Here is a 24,315-nt window from a genome sequence, read left to right on the forward strand (position 1 = left end):
AATAAATAAAAATAGACAATGTCTGAGAGGAAAGGGCCTGTTGTCTCTTTTTTAGAGCTGCAGTACAAGACATATTTTAATGATGGGAGAGCAGCATAAGGATGCGTGCAGTGCGCTTGCTTTAAATGGCCTGCTGGTGGCCACAGCACTCGCTTACGGCCATACCACCCTGTGCAGGCCCGAACTCGTCTGATCTCCGGAGCCAAACAGAGCTGAGGCTGGTTAGTACTTGGATGGGAGACTTCCTGGGAATACCAGGTGCTGCAAGATTTAGGTTTTCCTTGTTTGTTTTAACTCATACACTCCCCCCTGGCTCAACTGGGATTTATTTATTTATCCTTGGAAATTGGTTGTTTGATTGATTTTCTTTCATTTAGCTTTCTCTGTGGCAAAGGACAGCCTGCTCATTTATCTTACCTCCTACAGAAAGCAGTAGAGGGTTTGTTTATTTTATGCTCTTTCTTGACTGCAACATACAGAGTAGGAAAGTACAAACAAAGTGCAGTGTTTCCAAAATTTGGTGGACACATCCGAAAAAAAGCGTCCTGAGGTCATTTTTTTAAGTAGAGAAGAGTTTTCTTTGGCCACTGTATTATTATTATGTGTTAAGAATATAATTGTGCAGCTGAGTATGCCCTCTTTTAGCAAACCACATGGAAGCTATGACACAGGTATGCAGAAAAAGGTATTGTGGACGACTCCTGTGAAATTGAATGAATAGAGAGGAGGCACTTACCTTTTCAAAAAGAGAAATAAATAAAAATAGACAATTTCTGAGAGGAAAGGGCCTGTTGTCTCTTTTTCTAGAGCTGCAGTACAAGACATATTTTAATGATGGGAGAGCAGCATGAGCATGCGTGCAGTGCGCTTGCTTTAAATGGCCTGCAGGTAGCCGCAGCACTCGCTTACGGCCATACCACCCTGTGCAGGCCCGAACTCGTCTGATCTCGGAAGCCAAACAGGGCTGGGCCTGGTTAGTACTTGGATGGGAGACTTCCTTGGAATACCAGGTGCTGCAAGATTTAGCTTTTCCTTGTTTGTTTTAACTCATACACTCCCCCCTGGCTCAACTGGGATTTATTTATTTATCCTTGGAAATTGGTTGTTTGATTGATTTTCTTTCATTTAGCTTTCTCTGTGGCAAAGGACAGCCTGCTCATTTATCTTGCCTCCTACAGAAAGCAGTAGAGGGTTTGTTTTTTTTTTGCTCTTTCTTGACTGCAACATACAGAGTAGGAAAGTACAAACAAAGTGCAGTGCTTCCAAAATTTGGTGGACACATCCGAAAGAAAGCGTCCTGAGGTCATTTTTTAAGTAGAGAAGAGTTTTCTTTGGCCACTGGATTATTATTATGTGTTAAGCATATAATTGTGCAGCTGAGTATACCCTCTTTTAGCAAACCACATGGAAGCTATGACACAGGTATGCAGAAAAAGGTATTGTGGACGACTCCTGTGAAATTGAATGAATAGAGAGGAGGCACTTACCTTTTCAAAAAGAGAAATAAATAAAAATAGACAATGTCTGAGAGGAAAGGGCCTGTTGTCTCTTTTTTAGAGCTGCAGTACAAGACATATTTTAATGATGGGAGAGCAGCATAAGGATGCGTGCAATGCGCTTGCTTTAAATGGCCTGCTGGTAGCCGCAGCACTCGCTTACGGCAATACCACCCTGAGCACCCCTGTGGGTTAGACCATTTGGTACAGTCCAGGAAGTGTTTTGCTGCAGTAGGTGAGAGAGGCTCACCAAACTTTTTTTGTGTTTTTTTTTTTGCGCTTAAATAAGTCTTTCTCTATTAGTGTTTAGTTTTTTTTTTGTTTAAGTTCTTCCCCCCAGCAGCTTGCACTGTTGGGGGGGAACTTCAGTATTTTTTTGCGCTTTTTTTTGTGTGTTTTTTTTTTTTTGTCTTTGTTTTCTCTTGTTTATAATGGATGGATCCACGGTGACGGACATTGCAATGGCGGAGGAAATACGGCGTGGGAATGACAATGGACTGGCTAAAAGACAACTAGATGGCAAAGATAAGGATAATGAAAGAAGAAAAGAGAGTGTGAAAAGAGTGTACTCGAAGGAAGCGACGGTGACAGTGGAAGTAGGACAATTGAAAGATGTGAGGGCGGTAGACATTATTAATGCAGTGGCGGAGCGGATTGGTGAAGGAAGGATACTAGCGGTCAGACCCAAACAAACTAAGGAGTACGAGGTGATGCTGGAACATGAAGATGACACAGAGATGTTAATGGATGGGCTGACAATTAATGGAATTAACTTAGAGGTAAGGAGACTGCAAAACCGAGAGTACATTGTCTCCTTCATGCATCTGCCTGTCTACATTTCTGATGAGGAGATTATTGATAAATTGGAAGGATGGGGAGTCTTCCCAATATCGAAATTAAAAAGACGAGTGTATCCGGGCACCAACATTGAGGATGGAACAAGGTTTGTCAGAACACGTTTCCCAAAAGAAGTTGCCTCCCTCCCATACAGTACAAGAATGGAAACGGCAGAGGGCCCACAATATTTCCGGGTGATGCACAGCCACCAGGTGAAGACCTGTCGGCTGTGCATGAGCCCGGACCATGTGGTGAAGGATTGCCCGGAGTTCAAATGTTTTAAGTGTGAGGAGAGGGGGCACTTCGCGAGAGACTGCAATGCAGTAAGGTGCCCGGATTGTAATTTGTTTTTAAATAAGTGTGAGTGTGGGATGGGAAATGAGGAGGAGGATAAACAGCAAGTGGACGAGCAGATGCATGAACGAGACAATGTGCAACGGGAAGAAGAAACAATACAAGAGGGCGAAACAACAGCGACCAAGGACACTGAACAGCATGAAAAAGAACATAATGATCTAGAGGAACAATCACAACAGAAGAGGGAACTTGGACTCCGATGGTTTTAACGGAAAATGTGCAAAGTGCTTTGGAAGATGGGGAACAAAATGATCAAGTGAATAATGGACTGATGGATATACAACAGGATGGAGTTGTAATAGATTTCGACGAACAACCGGCTAGAATGGAAAGTGAAGAGGGGGAACAAAAGGAAGACAAACAAGCGAAATCATCGAAAAGAAGAAGGCCAATAAAGGTAACACCAAATTTAGACACTGCCAGGAAAAAAGTAATTAAAAAAGACTCTATGGAGACTGGGAATAAGTTTGATGTGCTAAAGGACTTGAAGGAGATGGACTAAGATGATGGATCTTATCAACATTCTTATATGTTTTATGCTGTTAAGAATTGTTAATTTTAATGCCAGAGGACTTTTAGATATAAGAAAATTTGAGAAAATGAAGGAAATGTGCAAAAGTGAAGATGTGATTTTATTACAAGAGACTAACTGGAGGGAAAGTTTTATGACTGAAATAATGAAAAGGTGGAATGGAGAGATCTTATATAATAATGGGGATGATAGGTATGGCAGAGGTGTAGCGGTTTTAATAAAGGAAAACAGTGGTGTAACATGTAAGAAAATATACAATGATGAAGAAGGGAAACGCATGGCTGTAGAAATGATCTTTGAAGGAAAAGCAATAGTTGTGGTTAATGTTCATGCGCCAAACGAAGAGAATGAAAAGAAAGAGTATTTTAGTGTTTTAAGAGAATTTTTAAAGGAATACAGAGAAGTTATTATGATGGGTGATTTTAATACTGTTTTTAGCAAAATTGAAATGGGTGAGGGAATGGTTTTTAGAAATGACAAAGGAAGAAAAGAGTTGAAATTATTAATAGAAGAAAACAACATGATTGATATATGGCGAGAAAGAAATGGAAAAATTAGAGAATATTCAAGGAGGCAATTAGTGGGGAGTTTTATGTGCAAAACAAGAATTGATTTTATATTATGTACAAGAAACGTGGAAGGTTTTATTGGTAGTATTAAATATGAGGAATCAAGCTTAAGTGATCACAAACCAATTTTCATACAAACAGACTGGAGTTCTGTGAAAAGAGGGCCGGGAGTTTGGATTTTAAATACAGAGATTTTAAAGAATGAAGGTTATGTTTTGAGTGTTAAAGAAATTATTGAAACGGAAAAGAAGAACGAAATGTACATTGAAGATAAAAGAATATGGTGGGAAAATACTAAATATTTAGTTAAAAAGTTTACAATAAAGTACTGCAATTTAATACAGAAAAGCAAGAGAAACAAGGAGAGAGAAACAAGGGAAAAATTGAAAAAAGAAGTAAATGAGAATGGGGGAGATATACAAAAAATAAAAGAACTAGAGGGAATATTGAAAGAAATGGAAGAGGAAAAATATGAGGGAGCAAGACTAAGAAGTAAGGCAAAATACACAGAGGAGGGCGAAAAATGTACAAAGTTCTTCTTTAATCTAGAAAAAAGTAGAGGGAAAGCGAAAATGATAAAAGAAATAAGAGGAAATAATCGAGTAGTTGTAGAAACAAACGAGGAAATTCTAAAAGAAATAAAAGCATACTATGAGAATTTGTTTAGTGCAGAGAGAGTGAAAGAAGAAGAGAAACTGGAGTTATTGAAACAAATAAAAACAACAGTTGGGGAACAAGACAAAAAAGAATGTGATAGAGAGATAAGTGAAGAAGAGATAAAAACAGCAATAAGTGATCTAAACAAAAAGAAAAGTCCAGGTATATATGGTTTGGGGAGTGAATTTTATATAGTTTTAAAAGATTTTTTAGCTAGCATTTTAAAAGAAGTATATGTGGATATTTTTAACAAAGGAGAACTGAACCAAACAATGGGAATGGGTTTAATGAAATTGATATACAAGCGAAAAGGAGAGAAGATAGATTTGAAGAATTACAGACCAATTACGATGTTGAATACTGACTTAAAGGTTTTGTCGAAAATTTTAGCCAACAGATTGAGGGAAGTAATGCCAAATATAATTAAAACCAACCAAGTGTACGGAGTGAAAGGAAGAGACATAGCAGATATAACAATAAGTATAAAAGATAAGATAAGATACATACATGACAAGAACAAAGAAGGGTATATAATTAGTTTAGATTTCGAAAAAGCGTTTGACAGAGTGGAACATGAGTTTTATTTGGTATTTTAAAAAGTTTTGGTTTTGGAGGAAATTTTATTAAATGGATAAAAATTTTATACGAAGGAGCAGTAACAAAAATTAAATGTAATGGCTTTTTAACACAGTGTTTTAAAGTTACTAGATCAATAAGGCAAGGATGTCCACTCTCAGCTCTTTTATATTCTTTAGTTTCTGAACCACTAGGTCTGGCCATAAAACAAGAAAAGGGAATTAAGGGAATAAGTGTTGAGGGAGAAAAGAACAAAATATTTCAGTATGCGGATGATACTACAGTGATAGTAAAGGATCTAGAGAGTGTTAAAAAAGCAATGAGAATCGTGGCGATGTTTTGTAAGGGATCAGGAGCCAAAGTAAATGGAGAGAAAACAGTGTATATGAGCTTTGGAGGGGCAAAAGATTTAACAAATAGCTTTGCTTTTAAGGAAACAAAAGAAATAAAGATTTTAGGTGTTTTAATGGGAATGGATGAAAAGAAGGTAGGAGAAACAATGTGGGAAGAATTATTAGGGGGTATTGAAAGGAGGATGAATTTTTGGAAACTGAGAACTTTAACTCTGAAAGGGAAGGTCTTAATTCTGAATGTTTTAATGGTTTCAAAATTATGGTATGTTTTATATGTGCCACCTATGCCATTGTGGGCAGAAAAAAGGCTGAAAAAATTTTTTTTGGATTTTTTTATGGGAAGGGAAGCCAGCAAGAATTGCATACAACACACTAATAGGAGCAGTGGAGAAGGGAGGTTTGGGCTTAATGGATTTTGAACAAAGGAAGAACAGTCTAAGAGTAAAAATAACACAAAAGTACTTAGACGAAGAAAACAAAACGGCATGGAAAAAGATGATGGAATATTTTTTAAGAAAATGTGGGGTTTTTAGTCTAGGGAATAATATACTGTGGATGAGAACAAAGAAATGGATGACAGAGGGGTTGCCAGATTTTTACAAGGAACTGATGAGCGCCTGGGGTAAATTTTTAAGTAATGTACATTTTAATCCACAAGGTAGAGAGAACATCTTAAATCAGCCTTTATTCTTAAACAACGGCATATTAAATCAAGGAAAGGAGATATTTTTTAAGAAGTGTTGGGTGCTGGGAATTAAAAAAGTAAGAGATGTGTTATATGAGTTTAAAGACGGTTTTTTGCCAGTACAATATTGTTACGACCCCAGAACTAGTCTAGAGTTTCGGGAGTCCAACATTTAGATGCGACAATAAAGAGATATATATATATATATATGCCATGGTTTGTACAAAAGACCCAAGAATCCAACTCACTGTGCAAAAAAACCAACACCTTTATTCAGTATAACAAGGTCAATGGCAAAAGTGAAGTGAACCAATCTATGACAAATATAAATTAATAGATAAATATATGATGGGATACAGAATTTCTGTAAGATAAGTTGGTCATCACAAAGAGAAAAAGATAGACGTGAACGGCACCAAAGAAAATAAAGTAACAAAACCAAATGAAGTCTAGCTGTTAAATAACCTCTGATCCTCACTAAGAAAATAAATAAGAAAACACATAATCTTCAGCGTCCAAGACGCCCTACCTAATCTCCACTAACTATCAGAAAACAAAAATACAGGGAATGGCACTCGCCCCTAACCTAGTGTATGTAAACCAAACGAAAACCCCTGCGTGTTGCAGTGTATGTCACGTGACATGCTTACCTGTCTATCTCTCTCTCCGCACTAGTAACCTTCAGCGGTCTGCTGTATAACAAGTTACATAAAAACCAGAGAATCGAACACAGGAAGAGTTAACTCATACATTAATTCATCATCACACAGATCGAACGGGAACCACAGTCTTAACAGAGTATACAAAATCGCAAACAGAATGCTGCGTGGTCTGAGTCTCAGCGAACTGTGCTGCCATTGAAACATCAGCGTGCCCTCTTATTACCCCGGTGGCCTGTTCCCATTGGCGACAGCGAGAAGGGATGACGTCAGCACTAACGATGATTGACAGGTCACTTGGCCAATCACGGGTACCTGCAAAGCGAAAGTAACCGAGAGAACGGGAAGAGAAACACAAAGGAACCCACACACACAATACAGGAACGTAACACATGGGCTGAAATATGTGCCACCAGAAACTGAATTTGAACCATTTATATTTGAATCTGAATGGCTAAACTTGAATAATTGCATTGAAAAACTGAATTTGAATCACATCATTTGAAATTGTATTGTTTAATTAAAATTGAATTTATTCAAAAACTGAATCTGAATTGTATCATTTGAAATTGAATTTATTCGTTTGGAACTGAAGTCCAATAAAATTTGAACCTCACTGAAAATTAAACTCTCTATATATCTTCACATTCACTTCTCACAATTCAGATTCAGTTCTCAAATTCAATTTCAAGTTACTGAGACAGACATCCGGGTAGTTGGAGGATGAAGGAAGAGCAATCGAGCGCAGATCGATAGATAGCGTTCATTGGCGCACAGGACTCCTCTTGGGCCAATCAGCACCAATGTTTTGGAGCACAGTACGTTACCCGCCATGAAACTATGGAATTACGATTGTGTCAATAATAATGAATGTAACTTTATAAAACTGAACGTAACTTTTTCAGAAACTATGAAAAATATTCCATTACAAAAGAAGAAAAACACAATTAAAATGAAAAAAAAAAAATGAACTCAGTCGCACGAATTTAACAGGCTCTTCAAATATGCTTCATTTTTTGTTAATGTTTTTCAAAGATTCGTTTTCGCAAATCGTGGATTCTGAATACATTGCCACAGATTTCGCTTACGCTTCGCAGTTTTTCGTTTGCTGTTTTGAGACAAACCTCTCGTGGGGGTGGGCTTAACAGTGATCTACTCTGATTGGATAGTGAGCTTTTGATGGACAGGTGCTCTCTGACCCGGATGTACAGACGTCACTCAATGGCGCGCATATTGGAAAGCTCTCGCGGTGATTTGTAGTTATGCAATACGTCGTGCTTTGTTGTATTACTTACTAACAATATGTAAATAATATTTGACCTATAATTATATAATTTAATATTATATGAGACCTTCGATCGTCTAATAATCGTCTTCGATCAGTCTGTAAAGATGAGCTTTCAGGAGAGACATGGAGCGGCATCATCTTCCTCTTATTTATTTAAAATATATATATATATATATATATATATATATATATATATATATATATATATATATATATATATATATATATATATATATATGTTTTTTAATGCAAAGAACGAGAACATACAAAAGAGAAAGCATACGTACATCACATAATATCAACCAAAACAATAAAGAAGACAAAAATAAATAGAAAAAATAATAATAATTAAAAAAAAAAGATAATAATAATAATGTATATAACAATAAAAGAAGAGGTAGGGCATTACATCACACAAAAATGTTCACATGAAGAGATCAAATGCAATGCAGATTCTAACAGTCCTTATGGCTTTCTTATTAGTAGATACTGAAATCAAATTTAGATAATTTTCTATTTCTTTTAAGAAGATAGAGAAGATAGGTTTACAGTTTAAAAATTTGCATTTGTGAATATAGAATTTGCTTAAGAAAATAATTAAATTAATAACAAAACAGACATTTTCGTTTGTGGGGTCTGAATCAAAATACCCAAATATAATGTTTCTCATATGTATTGAGAAGCCTGGCAAAATCTTACACTTGATAAAAACATCAATATCATTCCAGAGCTTCTGAGTGTAATGACACGACCAAAATAAATGAACCACTGTTTCATCAGAATTCACACAAAAAGAGCATGTTAGCTCAATGTCAGATTTAAATCTTTGTATAAATTTCTTAACAGGATAGAACCTGTGTATCAACTTAAAGGAAATTTCTTTCACTTTATTTGTGAGAATGAATTTCTGCTGTAAAGACCAGATTTTTTCCAATTAAGGTTACCAAACAAATTATTCCAAAAGGAAATAACAGGTGGAACAGAAATCAAATCCTTAAGAAATAAAGATCTTATAGTTTTTAGCTTTCGACTCTGAAAAACAGATTTGACCAACAGAAGTATCACAAGGATTAGGAAAGGATGCAGTAGATACTGGGGTAAAGTAATTACGGTTTTTAAAAAGCATACATAAACCAGAGGGAATAGCACCCATTACTGTAGCAAATTCTTTTGGGGTTACTGGTATTTGGTATTCAGAAAGAAATTCTGAATATCTGAATAAAAGACCTTGCTTATTAAACAAATGCTCCACTCCTCCTCCTCTTGTCCTTCAAGGCAGCTTGAAGTAAGTTCGTGTTACTGAAGTAACCAATAACATCGATACAATTTTCTAATTTTACAGAAAACACTCTAAATTTCAACACAGTGGTGGAATATTGCATATATTTTATTATATTTATTCACAATGTTTTGATAAACACATATAAAATATCATAATTTTATATATTTTTTAATAATTCTTTTATTGTCATTCACAAGTTTGCAATGCACTGATGTCATGTCATGATGTTATGTAGTTTGATTGTTTGCTCTTTTGCACAGTTATTATATTCAAGGACGTGTCAATGTAGACAGTGCAGATATCAAACTGGTCTTCATTCTACAGCAAGGCAGAAATCTTGGTGCAGATGCTGCATCTGTACATAACAACCTTGAAATTCTTAACCAGTCGCTCGGGAATACCAGCACAAGGCAGGGTCAGCAGCAGTCCGTTCAGCAGTCGGGGCAGAGTCAAACAGTGGACCAAGATATGGCCAGGTTTCAGTTTTGCAGTCATGACAATGACAAAACAGCAACATTTTATTTAGCATGCATTTACAATACAACAATAAATTTGCAAAATAAAGCCAGAACTGTTGCACACTGTAACGTTACATGAATAAAAGTTTTATCGATGTTATTGGTTACTTCAGTAACACGAACTTACTTCAAGCTGCCTTGAAGGACAAGAGGAGGAAGATGATGCCGCTCCGTGTCTCTCCTGAAAGCTCATCTTTACAGACTGATCGAAGACGATTATTAGACGATCGAAGGTCTCATATAATATTAAATTATATAATTATAGGTCAAATATTATTTACATATTGTTAGTAAGTAATACAACAAAGCACGACGTATTGCATAACTACAAATCACCGCGAGAGCTTTCCAATATGCGCGCCATTGAGTGACGTCTGTACATCCGGGTCAGAGAGCACCTGTCCATCAAAAGCTCACTATCCAATCAGAGTAGATCACTGTTAAGCCCACCCCCACGAGAGGTTTGTCTCAAAACAGCAAACGAAAAACTGCGAGCGTAAGCTGAAATCTGTGGCAATGTATTCAGAATCCACGATTTGCGAAAACGAATCTTTGAAAAACATTAACAAAAAATGAAGCATATTTGAAGAGCCTGTTAAATTCGATGCGACTGAGTTCATTTTTTCATTTTAATTGTGTTTTTCTTCTTTTGTAATGGAATATTTTTCATAGTTTCTGAAAAAGTTACGTTCAGTTTTATAAAGTTACATTCATTATTATTGACACAATCGTAATTCCATAGTTTCATGGCGGGTAACGTACTGTGCTCCAAAACATTGGTGCTGATTGGCCCAAGAGGAGTCCTGTGCGCCAATGAACGCTATCTATCGATCTGCGCTCGATTGCTCTTCCTTCATCCTCCAACTACCCGGATGTCTGTCTCAGTTATTTGAAATTGAATTTGAGAACTGAATCTGAATTGTGAGAAGTGAATGTGAAGATATATAGAGAGTTTAATTTTCAGTGAGGATCAAATTTTATTGGACTTCAGTTCCAAACGAATAAATTCAATTTCAAATGATACAATTCAGATTCAGTTTTTGAATAAATTCAATTTTAATTAAACAATACAATTTCAAATGATGTGATTCAAATTCAGTTTTTCAATGCAATTATTCAAGTTTAGCCATTCAAATTCAAATATAATGGTTCAAATTCAGTTTCTGGTGGCACATATTTCAGCCCATAAACACCCCTCTCCATAAGAACAAACCTATAATGATTATAGTTTGTTAAATCAGGACAATTTAAAAACAACAAGTAGGCTACATGTATCATACATACCTAAACCTAACCCAAGTCAAGAACTAACCACACCTAGAAAGGGCATCAGCCACAACATTTTCCGTTCCTTTCTTGTGACGGATTTCCAAATTATAATTTTGCACAATCAGAGACCAGCGCATGAGCCTCTGATTCTGGTTGTACATACGTGAAAGAAAAACTAACGGATTATGATCCGTATAAACGATAACAGGGAGAGGACTGGAGCCTATGTAAACCTCAAAGTATTGCAGTGCCAACAGTAATGCCAAAGCCTCCTTCTCAATGGTCGAATAATTAAACTGATGTTTATTAAATTTTCGAGAGAAATAACACACAGGATGTTCAATGCGGTTTTTATCCTCTTGAAGGAGTACTGCCCCAGCACCTACGGCACTTGCATCAACCTCCAGTTTAAAAGGCACAGCAAAATCCGGAGCTGCTAAGACTGGAGTACTACACAACAAAGCTTTTACACTATCAAACGAGTGTTGGCACTCAGCTGACCAAACAAATGATTTAGATAGACTCAGTAAACTCGTGAGTGGATGCACCACACTAGAAAAGTTCCGACAGAAACTACGATAGTATCCTGCCATTCCCAAAAACCGGCGTAACTCGCATCTGGTCGTGGGAATGGAGTATTCATTGATAGCAAAAACCTTAGCAGCTACAGGTCGAACCTGCCCCTGACCAACCTCCTTACCAAGATAAGTCACCGTTGCTTGGGCAAATTCGCATTTGGCTAGATTCAGTGTTAACGTAGCTTTTGCCAAACGCTCAAAGACAGTGTGCAACAAAGATAGATGTTCTGACCATTCTGAAGAGTATACCACCAAGTCATCCAAGTACGCATTACAATTTGGCACACCCGCCAACACCAGGTTAACCAACCTTTGAAAGGTAGCGGGTGCATTACGTAAACCGAACGCCATAACTTTGTATTGCATAAGGTGATCAGGTGTCACAAATGCATTGATATGCGATGCACGACTAGTTAAAGGCACCTGCCAATAGCCTTTTAGTAAATCTAATTTAGTAACGAAACGTGCAGAACCAAGATTATCAATGCAATCCTCCATCCGAGGAAGAGGATAGCAATCTGGCATCGTATCCGCATTAACCTTCCGATAATCCGTGCAAAAACGGAAAGTTCCATCTGATTTAGGAACGAGTACACACGGCGAACTCCACGGACTGTAACTAGGAATAGCTAAACCATTTTCTGTTAAATAGTCAACTTCTTCTCTCATAATAGCTCGCTTGCATGCATTAACACGGTAAGCATGTTGTTTGATAGGGGGAGAATCTTTAACATCTATGTCATGTTGTAACACCGAAGTCGTAGTAGGTGTATCATTGAAAAGAATAGGAAATTTTTCAATCAACTGGATAACATCCTGTCTCTGAGCTTCGGATAGATGAAATAAATAAGAAGGCAACTTCTTCAACACTTCTGAATTCCTCAGTCTAGTACACTGCTGTGGTGCATTACGCAGCACGAGACCATCTTCATCCGCACCTGTTCCTACTGAAGATGAAACCTCGCCGACTACTGCAACAGACGAAGCCACAGGTACAGATTTTTCCTCAGTTTTCTCCGAAAATCTATCCCTACCATGATATGTGTAACAGCAATTTTCAGAGGTTAATAAAAACAGCATCAAAAGTGTAAGAAAACTTTCAGGAGGCAAATTGTAATAAAGAGAAAAGGTTTATTCTTCTGAGGATTCTTTTCACAAACCGCAGCTACCCAGTTTCGAAACAGAATGCCTGTTAGACTCAACAAAACATAGATATTTTATACAGTTCTCCGACATTGTAACCCCTCCCACCCAGTTTCTAGATATCCCATATCTTTAAACTGGTTTGGGATGGTTTCTACCCCCCTCCCCCCTCCCCAGGGCAGGTCAAACTGTCCCTGAGAAGCCAAAAAGGCCTTCATTTACGACCTAAATTACCTCCTGCTTCTCTCAGGAGGGGGGCATGGGACTTCATTTTATTATTAAATGACCCCCCCTGTATTCTCCTGAAAAGGTCACTTCTCGGGCTCTAGGTGTCTATCTTCCTGGCCCATCTGGTTTTATTACGTTTGTTCTTTCCTGTCCTGCTTCAGCTGCTGGACGCCCTCACAGAAACACATGATTAAATGAAATTAACAGTTTGGGAACAAATAAATATAATAATACTGAATTTTTCCATAACAGTTTCCTCCTCTTTATCATTTCACTTGATAAACTATATATATATATATATATATATAATTCAGCCTTGTTTTCCTAATTTTAGTCAAACCCATTGTACTGTTAAATCTTAAGAATAGAATTAATTCAAGTCTTTACATCACAGTTATACCCTTCATGTCTGATTTTCGTATAGCTGATCATGTTACTTGGACTTTATTGAAAAATTTAGAAGGAAAAATTTAGGCTGTTTTCGTAAGGATAGGCCCTTAATTACTTAGCAAGCAAATACATTTTTATAGATCACATTAGTAGGAAAAAACATCAATTCATCACCCCACGGTTGATTCAACAACCTAAAAAAATTAAATAAAAATAAAAATAAATAAATAAAAAGAAACAGTAAATAAAAACAGTAAATCAATATTATCAAAATGTAAACAATCAAACAAAGTTTAGAAAATCCCTTTCATGTTCCTCAGAAAGGCAAGGAGAGAGTTTATCACATTTCTGTGTATATGCCATCGCTGTCATAATCATCACACTGCTCTTCATCAGTTGCTGGGTACCTGGTCAGTTTCACTGCTTGAATTGACGTTATTCTGCTAACTGTCCCCGCCCTGATCAGTCTCTGTACTGAGCTGGAAATGCACTTCATAATACATGGTAAACAGAACAGAATTAATAACCCCATACCAGCAATTGACAAGACAGTTTGAATTATCCGGTAGAACCAGCCTGACTACATAGATATCAGCCACCCCTCCCACTGACTACCAGTAGCTGGGGAGGGCTCCTTTACGGCTTCTCTCATGTGATCAATGATATTGGTTACGTTATCACTGTAATCAGGAATGTTAAAACAACATGATACCCCCAGCATTTTACAGACTCAGCCCCTTTCTGCCGTAAGAGTATCTAAGACTAAGCAGTTTTGAATAACTGATTCTCTCAATTGACGCATTTCCTCGCTTATTAATGTCAAAGCATTTTCTGTGCTATTGGCTATCGCTAATACTGTCCATGCTAACCCATTAATTTTGTTAATCGTTACCGCTGTACCCACCCCTAAGAAAATTGACCAACCTATATTTGCTTCCGGTGTTGTCCATGGGTCAGTTAATGTATACCCCGCATAATGATTTGGCAAGGCCTCAGGCAAGATCTTAACATCTCGTTTCTCCCTTTTACCTACTTTGTTTGGCAAATACACAGAAGTTCCCACATTCATTAAAGCTGGATAACAGCAACCTGACCAGTCTTTTTTAGGCAAACGGTGATAAGCTCTGTCGCCACACACCCACACCGCAGCTGGTGAACTTTCGTTTGGTTTGTTGAATGGGCATGTGAAGTTGATTTCTTTGTTGTTGATGACCGCTGTACAATTGTCCATTGTTCTGTCATGTACGTTGATTTTGATCCTGCAGTCAGACCATCCAGTCCTTAACAGTCTTGGTCGGTTGAAACAGACGCAAACGTCACCCTGGACATGCGTTACTCTTAAAGGTGGAATTGCTATGTCAGTGTTGTTGTACTGCTGTATATGTTCATAGTTGTCAGCAGGCTGTTTCGTTGGTGTTCTTCCTTCTTCCAGGTCCACAACAGTTTTTAGCACATCAGTCATTTGTTGAGGAATAAGACACTTAGTTTCGTTGATTGTTGTTGTCGTCAGAGGGACAGCTTTCCAGTCATGAGATATTTGCAGACACATCCAGCAACTCGTTTTGATCTCCAGTTCCTCTTTCTGTAGCATTGCCAGTGCGCAGGATTTGTTCACTTGGCATTTCATCATGGCTTTCCGCACTTCAGGATTTATTTGACCTTTGCTTATGTCTCCGTTTCCCATCCAGGCCAGTTCCTCCTCAGTAGCCTCGACCTCGGGTGGCACAGGTGACAAGAAAGGTGTCGTCGTCGTTGCTGTTCGTGGTCTGGTTGCCTCGATTACCATAATATCTATTGTCTCATACCAGTCAGTTTCAGTCAAGTCCAGGGCACAGTAATACCTGCCTTGGTCCGCACGTGTCACATGTTTCAATTTTACTCTCATCCCGTATCTGTTGTTACTCATTTCATCTTCAGCTTGCACCTGAAATCATTCAGCATATTCCATCTTGTGGTGATAAGCGTATGCTTTTACGTCAGTCCACTTACATGGGCTTTCGCAGAAATAGAAATGTGCGTGTTCTTCAGTATGTCCATTGCACCCGAGACAGTTCTTTTGGAATGGGTTGCACTTAAAAGTCACACTTGATCCTTCCTCTATCGTGATGATGCTTCCGTGCAGTCCTCTCACCAGCTCCACTTCCGTGAATGTGTCTCTTTTATCACGTTGTCTGATGGTGCTGTTCAGCACAGATGTTTCAGTCCGGTTGGTGTGGTTTTTTGCGGGCCACACTTTCAAGCCCTCAGTGGAGCACAAATTTATCAAACAATGGTCGTTCTCCGACCTTCACCGCCGTATGCGTGATCAACAAGACTTGGAACGGTCCAAGCCACCGTTTTGCCCTCCAGTTCTTTCTCCTGATGTCACGGATCACCACGTAATCACCAGGCCTGATCTTATGCAGGAATGTCTCAGCAACCTTCCCCTGTGCAGCTTTGACCTGCACCGAAATGTTGGATAACAGACACGACATTTCTTTGCAATAATTCAACATTTCATTTTCACACACATCTGTCGATGGAAGCCTCCTTTTTTCCCCTTGTATACCCATAAATGGTGGTCTACCAAAGAGAATTTCAAATGGGCTCAAATTTGTTTTGACTCTTTTTCTCATTCTCATGTACATCAACACGGTGGGGAGTGCTTTTACCCACGAAAGTCCAGTTTCCTCACAGCATTTTGCCAATTTGTTCTTTACTGTCCGGTTTTCACGCTCAATAGCGTCCCCGCTGGCAGCGTGGTATGCACAATGTGTTCGCATATCATTTCCTAAGAACTGACCCACCTGTTTGATTGTCTCATTGACAAAGTGTGTTCCGTTGTCAGAACTGATTTTTCTTGGAATTCCCCATCTCGGAACAATCTCGGTTAGCAGAGCTTTGGCTACTGCTGCCGCGTCTTGTTTCGAGGTTGGGAAGCCCTCGACCCATTTCGACCACATGTCTACCATTACCAAACAATATTTTTGCTTCCCGCACGGGGTTAATTCAATGAAATCGATCATTAAATATTCAAATGGCCCCTCTGGGGCTGGCTGACTTGCCAGTGGTGTTTTAATGCCTCGTGCAATGTTATATGTGGTGCAAATTACACATCTTTTGCAAAAATTCTCAGCGTATATTGTGAAACCTTTGGTAAACCACAATTCTCTCATGTGCATAATCATTCCTCCTTTTGATGCATGGTCCAACCCGTGCATTAATTTAGCATAATGCGGGAAAAAATGGCTAGGCAAACATGGCTTTCCATCGACAGATCTCCATACACCATCAACAAGGCTGCAGCCTGAAGCCTTCCATTTGTTTTTCTCAGCTCCTGTGGAAAAAGACTGCATGCTCTGTAAACAAGGAGAAATGTCATTGTTAAGGTTAATGTCAACTTGTGCGCAAGTGGCGCCACTGTTATGAGCTTCAGTCTGCTTTGCTGCCGCTGCTTTCGCAGCCATATCAGCTCTGGCGTTGCCTGTTGATATGGAACTTTTATCATTAGTATGCACTGCGCATTTACAAATTGCAATCTTGCCTGGTAGCAAAATGGCCTCTAAAAGGTCAGATACCAATGAAGCGTTCAGTATTGGTCGTCCGTCTGACTGAAAATTGTCTGTGCTTCCACAAAGCACCAAAGTCATGCGTGACTCCAAAAGCATAACGTGAGTCTGTGTAAATCGTCACACACTTATCAGTCATCAGTTTACATGCTTCAGTCAAAGCGACTAATTCAGCTGCCTGTGCGGAGTAATGACATGGTAATTTGCCAGATTTCATAGTTTCAAATTCAGTCGTTACAGCATAGCCTACGTTATTCTGTCCCGTTTGTTGATCTTTTGACGCAGATCCATCAACAAACAAGACATTGTCACAATTATCTAACGGTACGTCTAGAAGGTCTGGACGTGGTGTGCACACCTGTTCGAGCGCTGATAGACAACAATGATGTTCCTCGCCGTCCTCCTGTGGGGGCAGGAGGGTGGCAGGGTTCAAAGTTGTGCATCTTTTCACAGTTATGTTTGGCATGTCCAACAAAATTGTATGATACCTCAGCCATCGGGCTGTAGACAAATGTGATGTTCTCTGCTCTTGCAGAATCATGGAGACTGCATGTGGTACCATTAAAGTTAAATCAGAATATCCTACAAATTCTCTGGAGGCCATCACAGCCAGCTCAGCTGCTGCCACTGCCCTGAGGCAATGCGGAAGTCCTGCAGCTACCGGATCAAGTTTTGTTGAGAAATAACCCACAGGTCGCAGTCTGTCACCATGAGTCTGCAAGAGAACAGAAGTCATAAAATTATTCTTTTCATCGACCATCTGTACAAATGGGCGGTTTATGACAGGAAGGCCTAACGTTGGAGCCATAGCCAATTGCACTTTCATGTTATCAAACGCTTTCTCAGCCTCACTTGTCCAAACAAGTCTGTCACATGACCTCAGCCCTTTCCCTGTCGTTAGGGCTCGCAAGGGCTGTTCAAAAATGGCATAATTAGGAATGAACGTACGGCAGTAAGCGCACATCCCCAAGAATGACAGCATTTGTTGCTTTGTAACTGGTTTTGGCACCTCTTTTATGGCCCGCACCCGTTTCTCAGACAGTGCTTTGCTATTAGGTTTGATAACATGCCCCAGGAATGTCACTTCCTGTTTCACAAACTGCAGCTTTGAAAGACTGACTCTGTGCCCCTCCTGCTCCAAATGCTTCAGGAGAGTCACAGTTTGATTTAAATGCCCCCACACTCTCACTCTCTGCTGTCTGTGAATCAACTTTCACCCAGTCTGTGGCTGATAAACATTCTTTCACAAAAAGGCTCACATCTCTCCACTGCTGGCTTATGGTCTTTGACACAGATAAATGGCATACCGTGTTCTCTGTCATGAGATAACAATCTTTCTGACTCTCATTCAACACTGCAGACAGCGCACACACATTTTCTTTCCAGAAAATCTTGTCAAATTTCACACTTTCATTCTCCACAGAATTAAACCACATCTTTTCAAAGTCTGAATCTCGCTCTGTCACGACATGTGATGTACAATGCATTTTATCCTTTGTCATAAACTCTGTGTTGACTGGGTTTGTTCGACTTTTTGCCAATTTCAAAATCTTCTCTGCCCAATCAACATCTGTTACCTGCCACTCATATGCCCATTTCGGCTCAAATTTAGAACAATAATTTGTGGTGTTTCCTCAATATTGATCCCATAGGGATCAGCGCAGAGGGACAAATTTAATTTGCACATTAAATCACGAGCCATCAGAGGTGCTGGACAGTTAGGGGACCACACAAACTCGTGGTTGAAAAAGCGACCGCTTTCTGTCTCGCACTCTAACGGTTCTGTTAACCGGTCAGAGATCAAATGTCCCGAGGCTGACGTGCTTTCATACACTTTTCCGGTTAACTTCGGAACACTTGGTAAATCACATGGTCGTAACGTGGACTGACAGGCTCCTGAATCCACAAGAAAATCGATTACTACCCCATTGACTAATATCGGATAAATTGGCATTTCAGAAAACCCTGTGCTTTTGTACATTTTCAAACATTCATCGGAAACACTGCTAAAAATTTCATCATTCGCAACATTTCTCAAAACACACAAAGATTTGCAAGCAGATTCTTCATTGCAGGCAGCAGAAAGTAAATCAGTGTATGTGTTTTTGTGTGCGTCGTGTTTGTGTGTGTTAGTAAAAATATTTTCACTTCCCTTTGCTGTAGCCAGAGATTGACTTCCCAGAGCTGAACCCTCTCCGTCCCGCTCTCCTCCCCTCTCGGTTCAATCAGACTTTATGTTCGGACACGCGCTGCTCCAGTGTCCGTCCTTCCTGCACACTCTGCATCTTGTACAGTCTCGGTGCGCGTGTGCATTTGTCGAGCAAACATAACAGTTCCATTGTCCTCCAGCAGCTTTTCCTCTCTGTCCTTTTCGATTAGCATGGTTTGAATGGAAAAACGCAGGTTTGTTAGGTTGTTGTTGTTGTTGCACAACTACCATTGTGAGGGGCTTTTTCTTTTCTTTCTTTTCCTCGAGCTCCTCTTCAGCGTGAATAGCGTGCTGCAGCGCTGAAGTCAAACGGCTCTTCTACCCACTCCACATAACTTGACTTTGTCCCTCTCTTGACTTCGTGTCTCAGTCCTCACAGAAAATATCCCATCAAATGACTCTCCCAAGTACTTGTTTTCGTTCCCCTATCTGCTGGCTCAGGTAAGTCACTGTACTGTGCAAATGTCTCAAAAAGTCTGAAATAATAGCTGCTTACCGATTCCTCTTTTCCGTGGACACAGCATGTGATTTTTTCAGTGTCCACACGCGGAGGAAAAGCTGTGCTGATGGCGGTGGAGAAATTTTCCACTTCTTTCTTGTATGAGTCGTTGCTTTCATGGTCCCAGTCTGCGTGCACCCTTCTCACATCTGTTTTTGCCAGCTTTCCGGCCACTCTGCCCCACTTCACAGTGCCCATTTTCACAGCCAGCAGTCGTTTGAATTCTTGTGTGGTCGGGCTGAATTCTCTGCATATTGCAAGCAGTTCACTCGCAAACTGTTCACCCGCGTCTTGTGGGTCTGGTAGATGTGCCATAGCGTCCTTCATATCAGACAATGTCCAGGCTCTGAAGACTAGTATTGGCCCGTCCGTGCCAGCAACTTCAACCATCGGAGCCGTTACATTCGACATTTTGACATTTGCCGCTGTAAAACTGACCTTTCCTGGCTTGACTTGTGATCTTGTCATCATTTGCTGCCCGCTTGGTCCCGGTCTTCCCTCGTCTTCTTCGCTGCTTGTCGCGGCCCGTGCTGCCGTACTGGCGATGTTGGTAGTTGTGCTCGAAGCTGTTCTGTTAGTCTTTTTGCCACTCGTTCTGCAGCTTCTGCCTTTGCTCGCGCTGCCCTTGCATCTGCCTCTGCCTGCGCTGCTCTTTGGGCTGTCAATGTCAATTCAATTTGTGCTCTTGCTTCTGCGAGTTGTTGTTCTTGGGCTGCCATTCGTTGTGCCATTTGTTGTCTGTCCTGCTCCAGTTCTTGTATGGATCTCAGGGGTGGTGAAGAGCGGTCCAGATCGAGGTCCAGCTTGAGGGCCGTTATCTCTGCTACGGGATAATGATTTGTTTTGTAGGCAGGCGGCGGAGCCGTTGCCATCTCGGTCACATGTGGGGAAACACATACATTCGGTTCATTAGTAGCATTCTGTTCCAGTGGAACTGTTTTCACACATACAACATTCTTCACATCTTTCTCGCTGTTACCCACTAGTTCTTTTTGTATCTGTTTTCGTTCTCGCCTGTCAGCCTCTTCTACCCAAAACATTATAGTTTGTTCACATCCCTTGCATACATGTTTAACATACACGCAGCAACCATTCTGTATTTCCTCGTTCTTTTCTATTGATTCTTTTACGACATTAAATCTTATCTTACTCAAGGTTCTCGCCTCGGGGAAATCGTGATATTTGATCAGTTTTTGTATGTCAACCATACATTTACCCCCATAATTATTTCTCATTTGACAGAAAATAGGTGTGTAAAAATGGTCTAATTTACTGTTAGGTGACCCCATTTTGGCTGAATCTCCTTTCTTGGATTTTTCCTTTTGACGCGCGTCCTACTAATCTGTCAAACGTCTTCAACAGATCCGACTTTCTTACCCAAAATCGGCCAGGTTTTAGCAAATATGCTCTGTTAATTACGGTTTACTCAAAAGATTTTCCGTGAGCGCTTTCCAGTGCTCGATTGATATTTGTTCAACTTTTAATTTTTTTCATTTGATTCTGGTTCACCTAATTAATCAGGTTAAAGGTTCTTCCGCCCATTTTAACGAGACTTTTTCAGGTTACAGTTAAAGATTTTGAGTAAACCAATTAATCAGTCGTGACTCTTCCGTTCACTGTGTGACTCTTCCGTTCACTGTGTGGCGCTTCCGCCAATGCGGCTCTTCCGTCCACTTTAACGACCAACTGTGGTACTTCCGTCCACCTAAGAGCTAGTTTTATTCAAAAACGTTCTCTGCTCGCACCAAAAAGACAAATTCAGCCAATATGGTTCACGTTCACTCACAATTATCAAATTACACTTAACATCAATGAAACAATTTGCCGTTTCTTACCCAGAGATGCTTTTCTGTAATTGCCGCGGATTCTTTTTGATCCTGGTGGGAGTTCTTCCCTTGGTCCTGAATGCGGGTATTGGCTCTCTCTCCCTTAACCTGTTGAGTTCTATCTCAAACCGTCGAGGTATGAGACCGGCCGCCTGGTGCTGCCGGGGTTGCTCACATCAGTGCAAAAACTGTGAACAAACTGTAAGGTTGCTTTGAGCTCATTTTCTTCTGTCTGTGTTTTTTCAGAGCTCAATCAGAGTACAGCGCAACTGTCAGGGTCAAGATGACGCAAATGGGGCTTTACTCAAAGTTCCCTGCAGAAGAGGCCATGCTGACAGATTTTAAGCGCTACCTGATCAACACCCTGCAGGTCCCAAACTGCCAGCAGGAGGTAAGATACATCCCATTTGCGTTTCTTTTTAGTCTGTTCCGTATTGCTCTTTGTAACCGGGAAATGTTTTAATATATAGTAGCACAGCACATGTAGAGCAGCTATTAAGTTCCATAAAAGAAGTGAACTCAGATAAAACACAGCTTTATTAGGGGTGTCTGTGTGTGGCTGGCTGGAGTGTGGCTTTTCTTCTCACTGCATCATCTCACACTTCTCTTTTTCTTTCATCACAGGTAGACAACGTCTCCAGGATGCTGAGGTACATCCAGCCAAGTGGGGATGAAGTCAGCTTGGACTTCCTGCTAAAGTCCACTGAGACCAAAGACTACCTCACCCAACTCCGGCGCGCTGACATGGTCCCAGCCACCATTTTGAACTACATAAAGAACATGATCCGGTTTGTTCAGTATTTGAAGACCCACCTGAACTTGGCTGCAGCAGATCCGGACTTCTACAGGAAGTGCCAAGCCTACCTCGACCTCCTCGCTTCCATCAGAAAGCCAGTGGCCAAGTCACACAGCAAGGTCACCTGTAAAACAAGGTCAGTTGCTAATCTGCTTTCCATTTGTTTTTCTTTAATGACTTCGTGATACAGACATGTGTGTAATTCTCCGCCACATCGTTGTCTTGTATGTCATTCTAGGTATGAACGGTTCCAAGAGGGTGAGAAGAGCCTTCAGGAGTGCCAGGCAGTCCTCCGGAAGGCCAAAAAAGACATGCTGTCCATTTATGGGAGGCTGCTGGAAGGTGACCACGTGGCTTCAGAGGAAAAGACGATGTTCCGGTACTTCTGTGAAGCAATTCTGATCCTCGGTCACTTCCAGAGACCAGGAGCGGTGGAGGGAGTAACAGTAAGTGTTAAGACCTCAGTTTTCATGGGGGCATAAGCCTAAACAGATTATATTAGGTAGTCTGCGAAGAGGACGTTTATGTCACTTATTCACTGCGAACACAAGACTGCGACAATGCAGATCGCCGTGTTTGCCCTCACAATGGAGGAGGCAGCAGTAAGTACACTTTGTACAGGCTAAATTGCCTTACCATGAAATACAGTAACACTAGCAATGATATTAACAGATGTATTTATTTACTTTTTGTCTCTGCAGATGCTGGATGCATACTACACATGGATCTGCCCTGACTCCATCCGGCCGGATGTAGATAATGCAAACAGGTTGTTTGTTTCGTCGTCAGGCACGAAAATCAGGAGTGCAACCAACGACCTCTCTCGTCTGCACATACAGTAAGTATTGACAGCAGTCCATAAGACCAAAAAGTAGCATTTATTAAACGGATCAGCCTCTAGAAAATTATATAGTTCAAGTTTGGGAGTTTCATCTGATATTTCTGCCCCATTGCAGCTACAAACTGCCCAGCATCACGAGCCAGCAGATACGTAGGACCGTGGAGACAGATGTGGCTGCCAACTTTTCAGAGGAGCAGAAGGCGTCTGTGGCCCACTACATGGCCCATTCGACTGCAGTGGCAAACCAGCACTACAGGATGAAGACCCTGGACACTGTTGTGGCCACATCCAACCTGCTCAGCTCCCTGACACGGTATGTAATTATCTAAAATATAATTATGTTATATGTTATAAATCTGTTATAATTATATTGTCTCTCAACGCTCATCCATCAGTTCGTTAGTGTGTAACCTTGAAACCTTTTCAATGTTGCAGCTCCTCTTCTGACGACTCTGTTGAAGAGGGCGCCCGGGCAGACAAGAGAAGGCGGGTGGAAGAAGAGGTTGGCAGCCCAACCCCGGACTTTGATGTTTTCCTACAGGCCTTCCCTGTAGGAATCACTGGCCAACCACCCAGAAAGACCCAGAGAGAAAAAGCTGGGTTCCCCGCCGACAGAGTCTTTTATGACAAGTGGAGGGCTCTGCAGTACAGCAAGCGAGAGCAACATCTTTTGTGTAAGTGTATATACTTTCTTAGCCAATGATTAGATTTGCTCCAACAGAAACATTTAGAACTCGTGTGTGAACCTGAATTTTAATTTAAATGTTCTCTCTTTGACAGCAAAATGCTCAAGATGTGCCCCAACTGCAAGGATGGTGGCTAAAGTCATAGAGGCAGAGGGGTGGACGGCCAATCATCCCCGCCCAGAGGACATTATGGCGATGTGGAGGCCGCTCAGCAGAGCACAGGCGGCGAGTGACCCCGCCATCATCAAGGGGGTGACCAGGCAGAAATGGTCGGGTCTGGCTGTGAAGGACTTTGGGGAGCAGAAAGGTATGTACAAATGTCTTATGAGCACAGTAAAATCCATAAAAAAAAGAATATAATAACGTCATGAACAGCACATTAATGACTCCCTCTTTTTGACCACAGGCGTTGTTGTAACCAAGGCCTTCGGGGAAGGGCTCCATCCTGTGTGATTTCCACGGAAAGGTGATCACAAGTGCTGAGGGCAGGGAG

The 24,315-nt window shown here is 40.5% G+C and overlaps 3 protein-coding genes and 1 pseudogene across 3 annotated transcripts in view; all 4 read left to right on the plus strand.

Moving 5' to 3' along the window:
• The first annotated feature begins 903 nt into the window (after positions 1-903).
• On the plus strand, positions 904-1,022 carry LOC127620477 (uncharacterized; annotated as a pseudogene).
• Positions 1,023-2,729: 1,707 nt separating this feature from the next.
• LOC127619682 (uncharacterized) lies at positions 2,730-22,777 on the plus strand. Its single transcript, XM_052092633.1, has 4 exons — positions 2,730-3,087; positions 21,746-21,890; positions 22,124-22,431; positions 22,534-22,777. The coding sequence occupies exons 2-4, from the start codon at positions 21,783-21,785 to the stop codon at positions 22,775-22,777; spliced, it is 660 nt and encodes a 219-aa protein (XP_051948593.1). The 5' UTR covers positions 2,730-3,087; positions 21,746-21,782.
• LOC127620065 (uncharacterized) overlaps positions 12,478-24,315 on the plus strand; it is a 79,469-nt gene continuing 67,631 nt past the window's right edge. Inside the window, exon 1 of the mRNA XM_052093159.1 lies at positions 12,478-12,648. The gene's annotated coding sequence lies outside the window, so the exon portion shown is untranslated. The remainder of the gene's footprint in view (positions 12,649-24,315) is intronic.
• Positions 22,842-24,275, plus strand: LOC127619683 (uncharacterized). The gene is made up of 6 exons (XM_052092634.1): positions 22,842-22,897; positions 22,997-23,133; positions 23,252-23,449; positions 23,572-23,810; positions 23,917-24,129; positions 24,229-24,275. The coding sequence occupies exons 1-6, from the start codon at positions 22,856-22,858 to the stop codon at positions 24,273-24,275; spliced, it is 876 nt and encodes a 291-aa protein (XP_051948594.1). The 5' UTR covers positions 22,842-22,855.

The sequence above is a fragment of the Xyrauchen texanus genome, chromosome 26, assembly GCF_025860055.1.
Source record: "Xyrauchen texanus isolate HMW12.3.18 chromosome 26, RBS_HiC_50CHRs, whole genome shotgun sequence".
Lineage (NCBI taxonomy): Eukaryota > Metazoa > Chordata > Actinopteri > Cypriniformes > Catostomidae > Xyrauchen > Xyrauchen texanus.

Coding starts and splice junctions, on each gene's coding strand:
- LOC127619683 (XM_052092634.1), top strand. CDS start 22,856: ATGCAGATCGCCGTGTTTGCCCTCACAATGGAGGAGGCAGCA. Junction 23,134..23,251: donor CTCTCTCGTCTGCACATACA/GTAAGTATTGAC, acceptor GCCCCATTGCAG/CTACAAACTGCCCAGCATCA. Junction 23,811..23,916: donor GCGAGAGCAACATCTTTTGT/GTAAGTGTATAT, acceptor TCTCTTTGACAG/CAAAATGCTCAAGATGTGCC.
- LOC127619682 (XM_052092633.1), top strand. CDS start 21,783: ATGACGCAAATGGGGCTTTACTCAAAGTTCCCTGCAGAAGAGGCCATG. Junction 21,891..22,123: donor TCCCAAACTGCCAGCAGGAG/GTAAGATACATC, acceptor CTTTCATCACAG/GTAGACAACGTCTCCAGGAT. Junction 22,432..22,533: donor AAGGTCACCTGTAAAACAAG/GTCAGTTGCTAA, acceptor ATGTCATTCTAG/GTATGAACGGTTCCAAGAGG.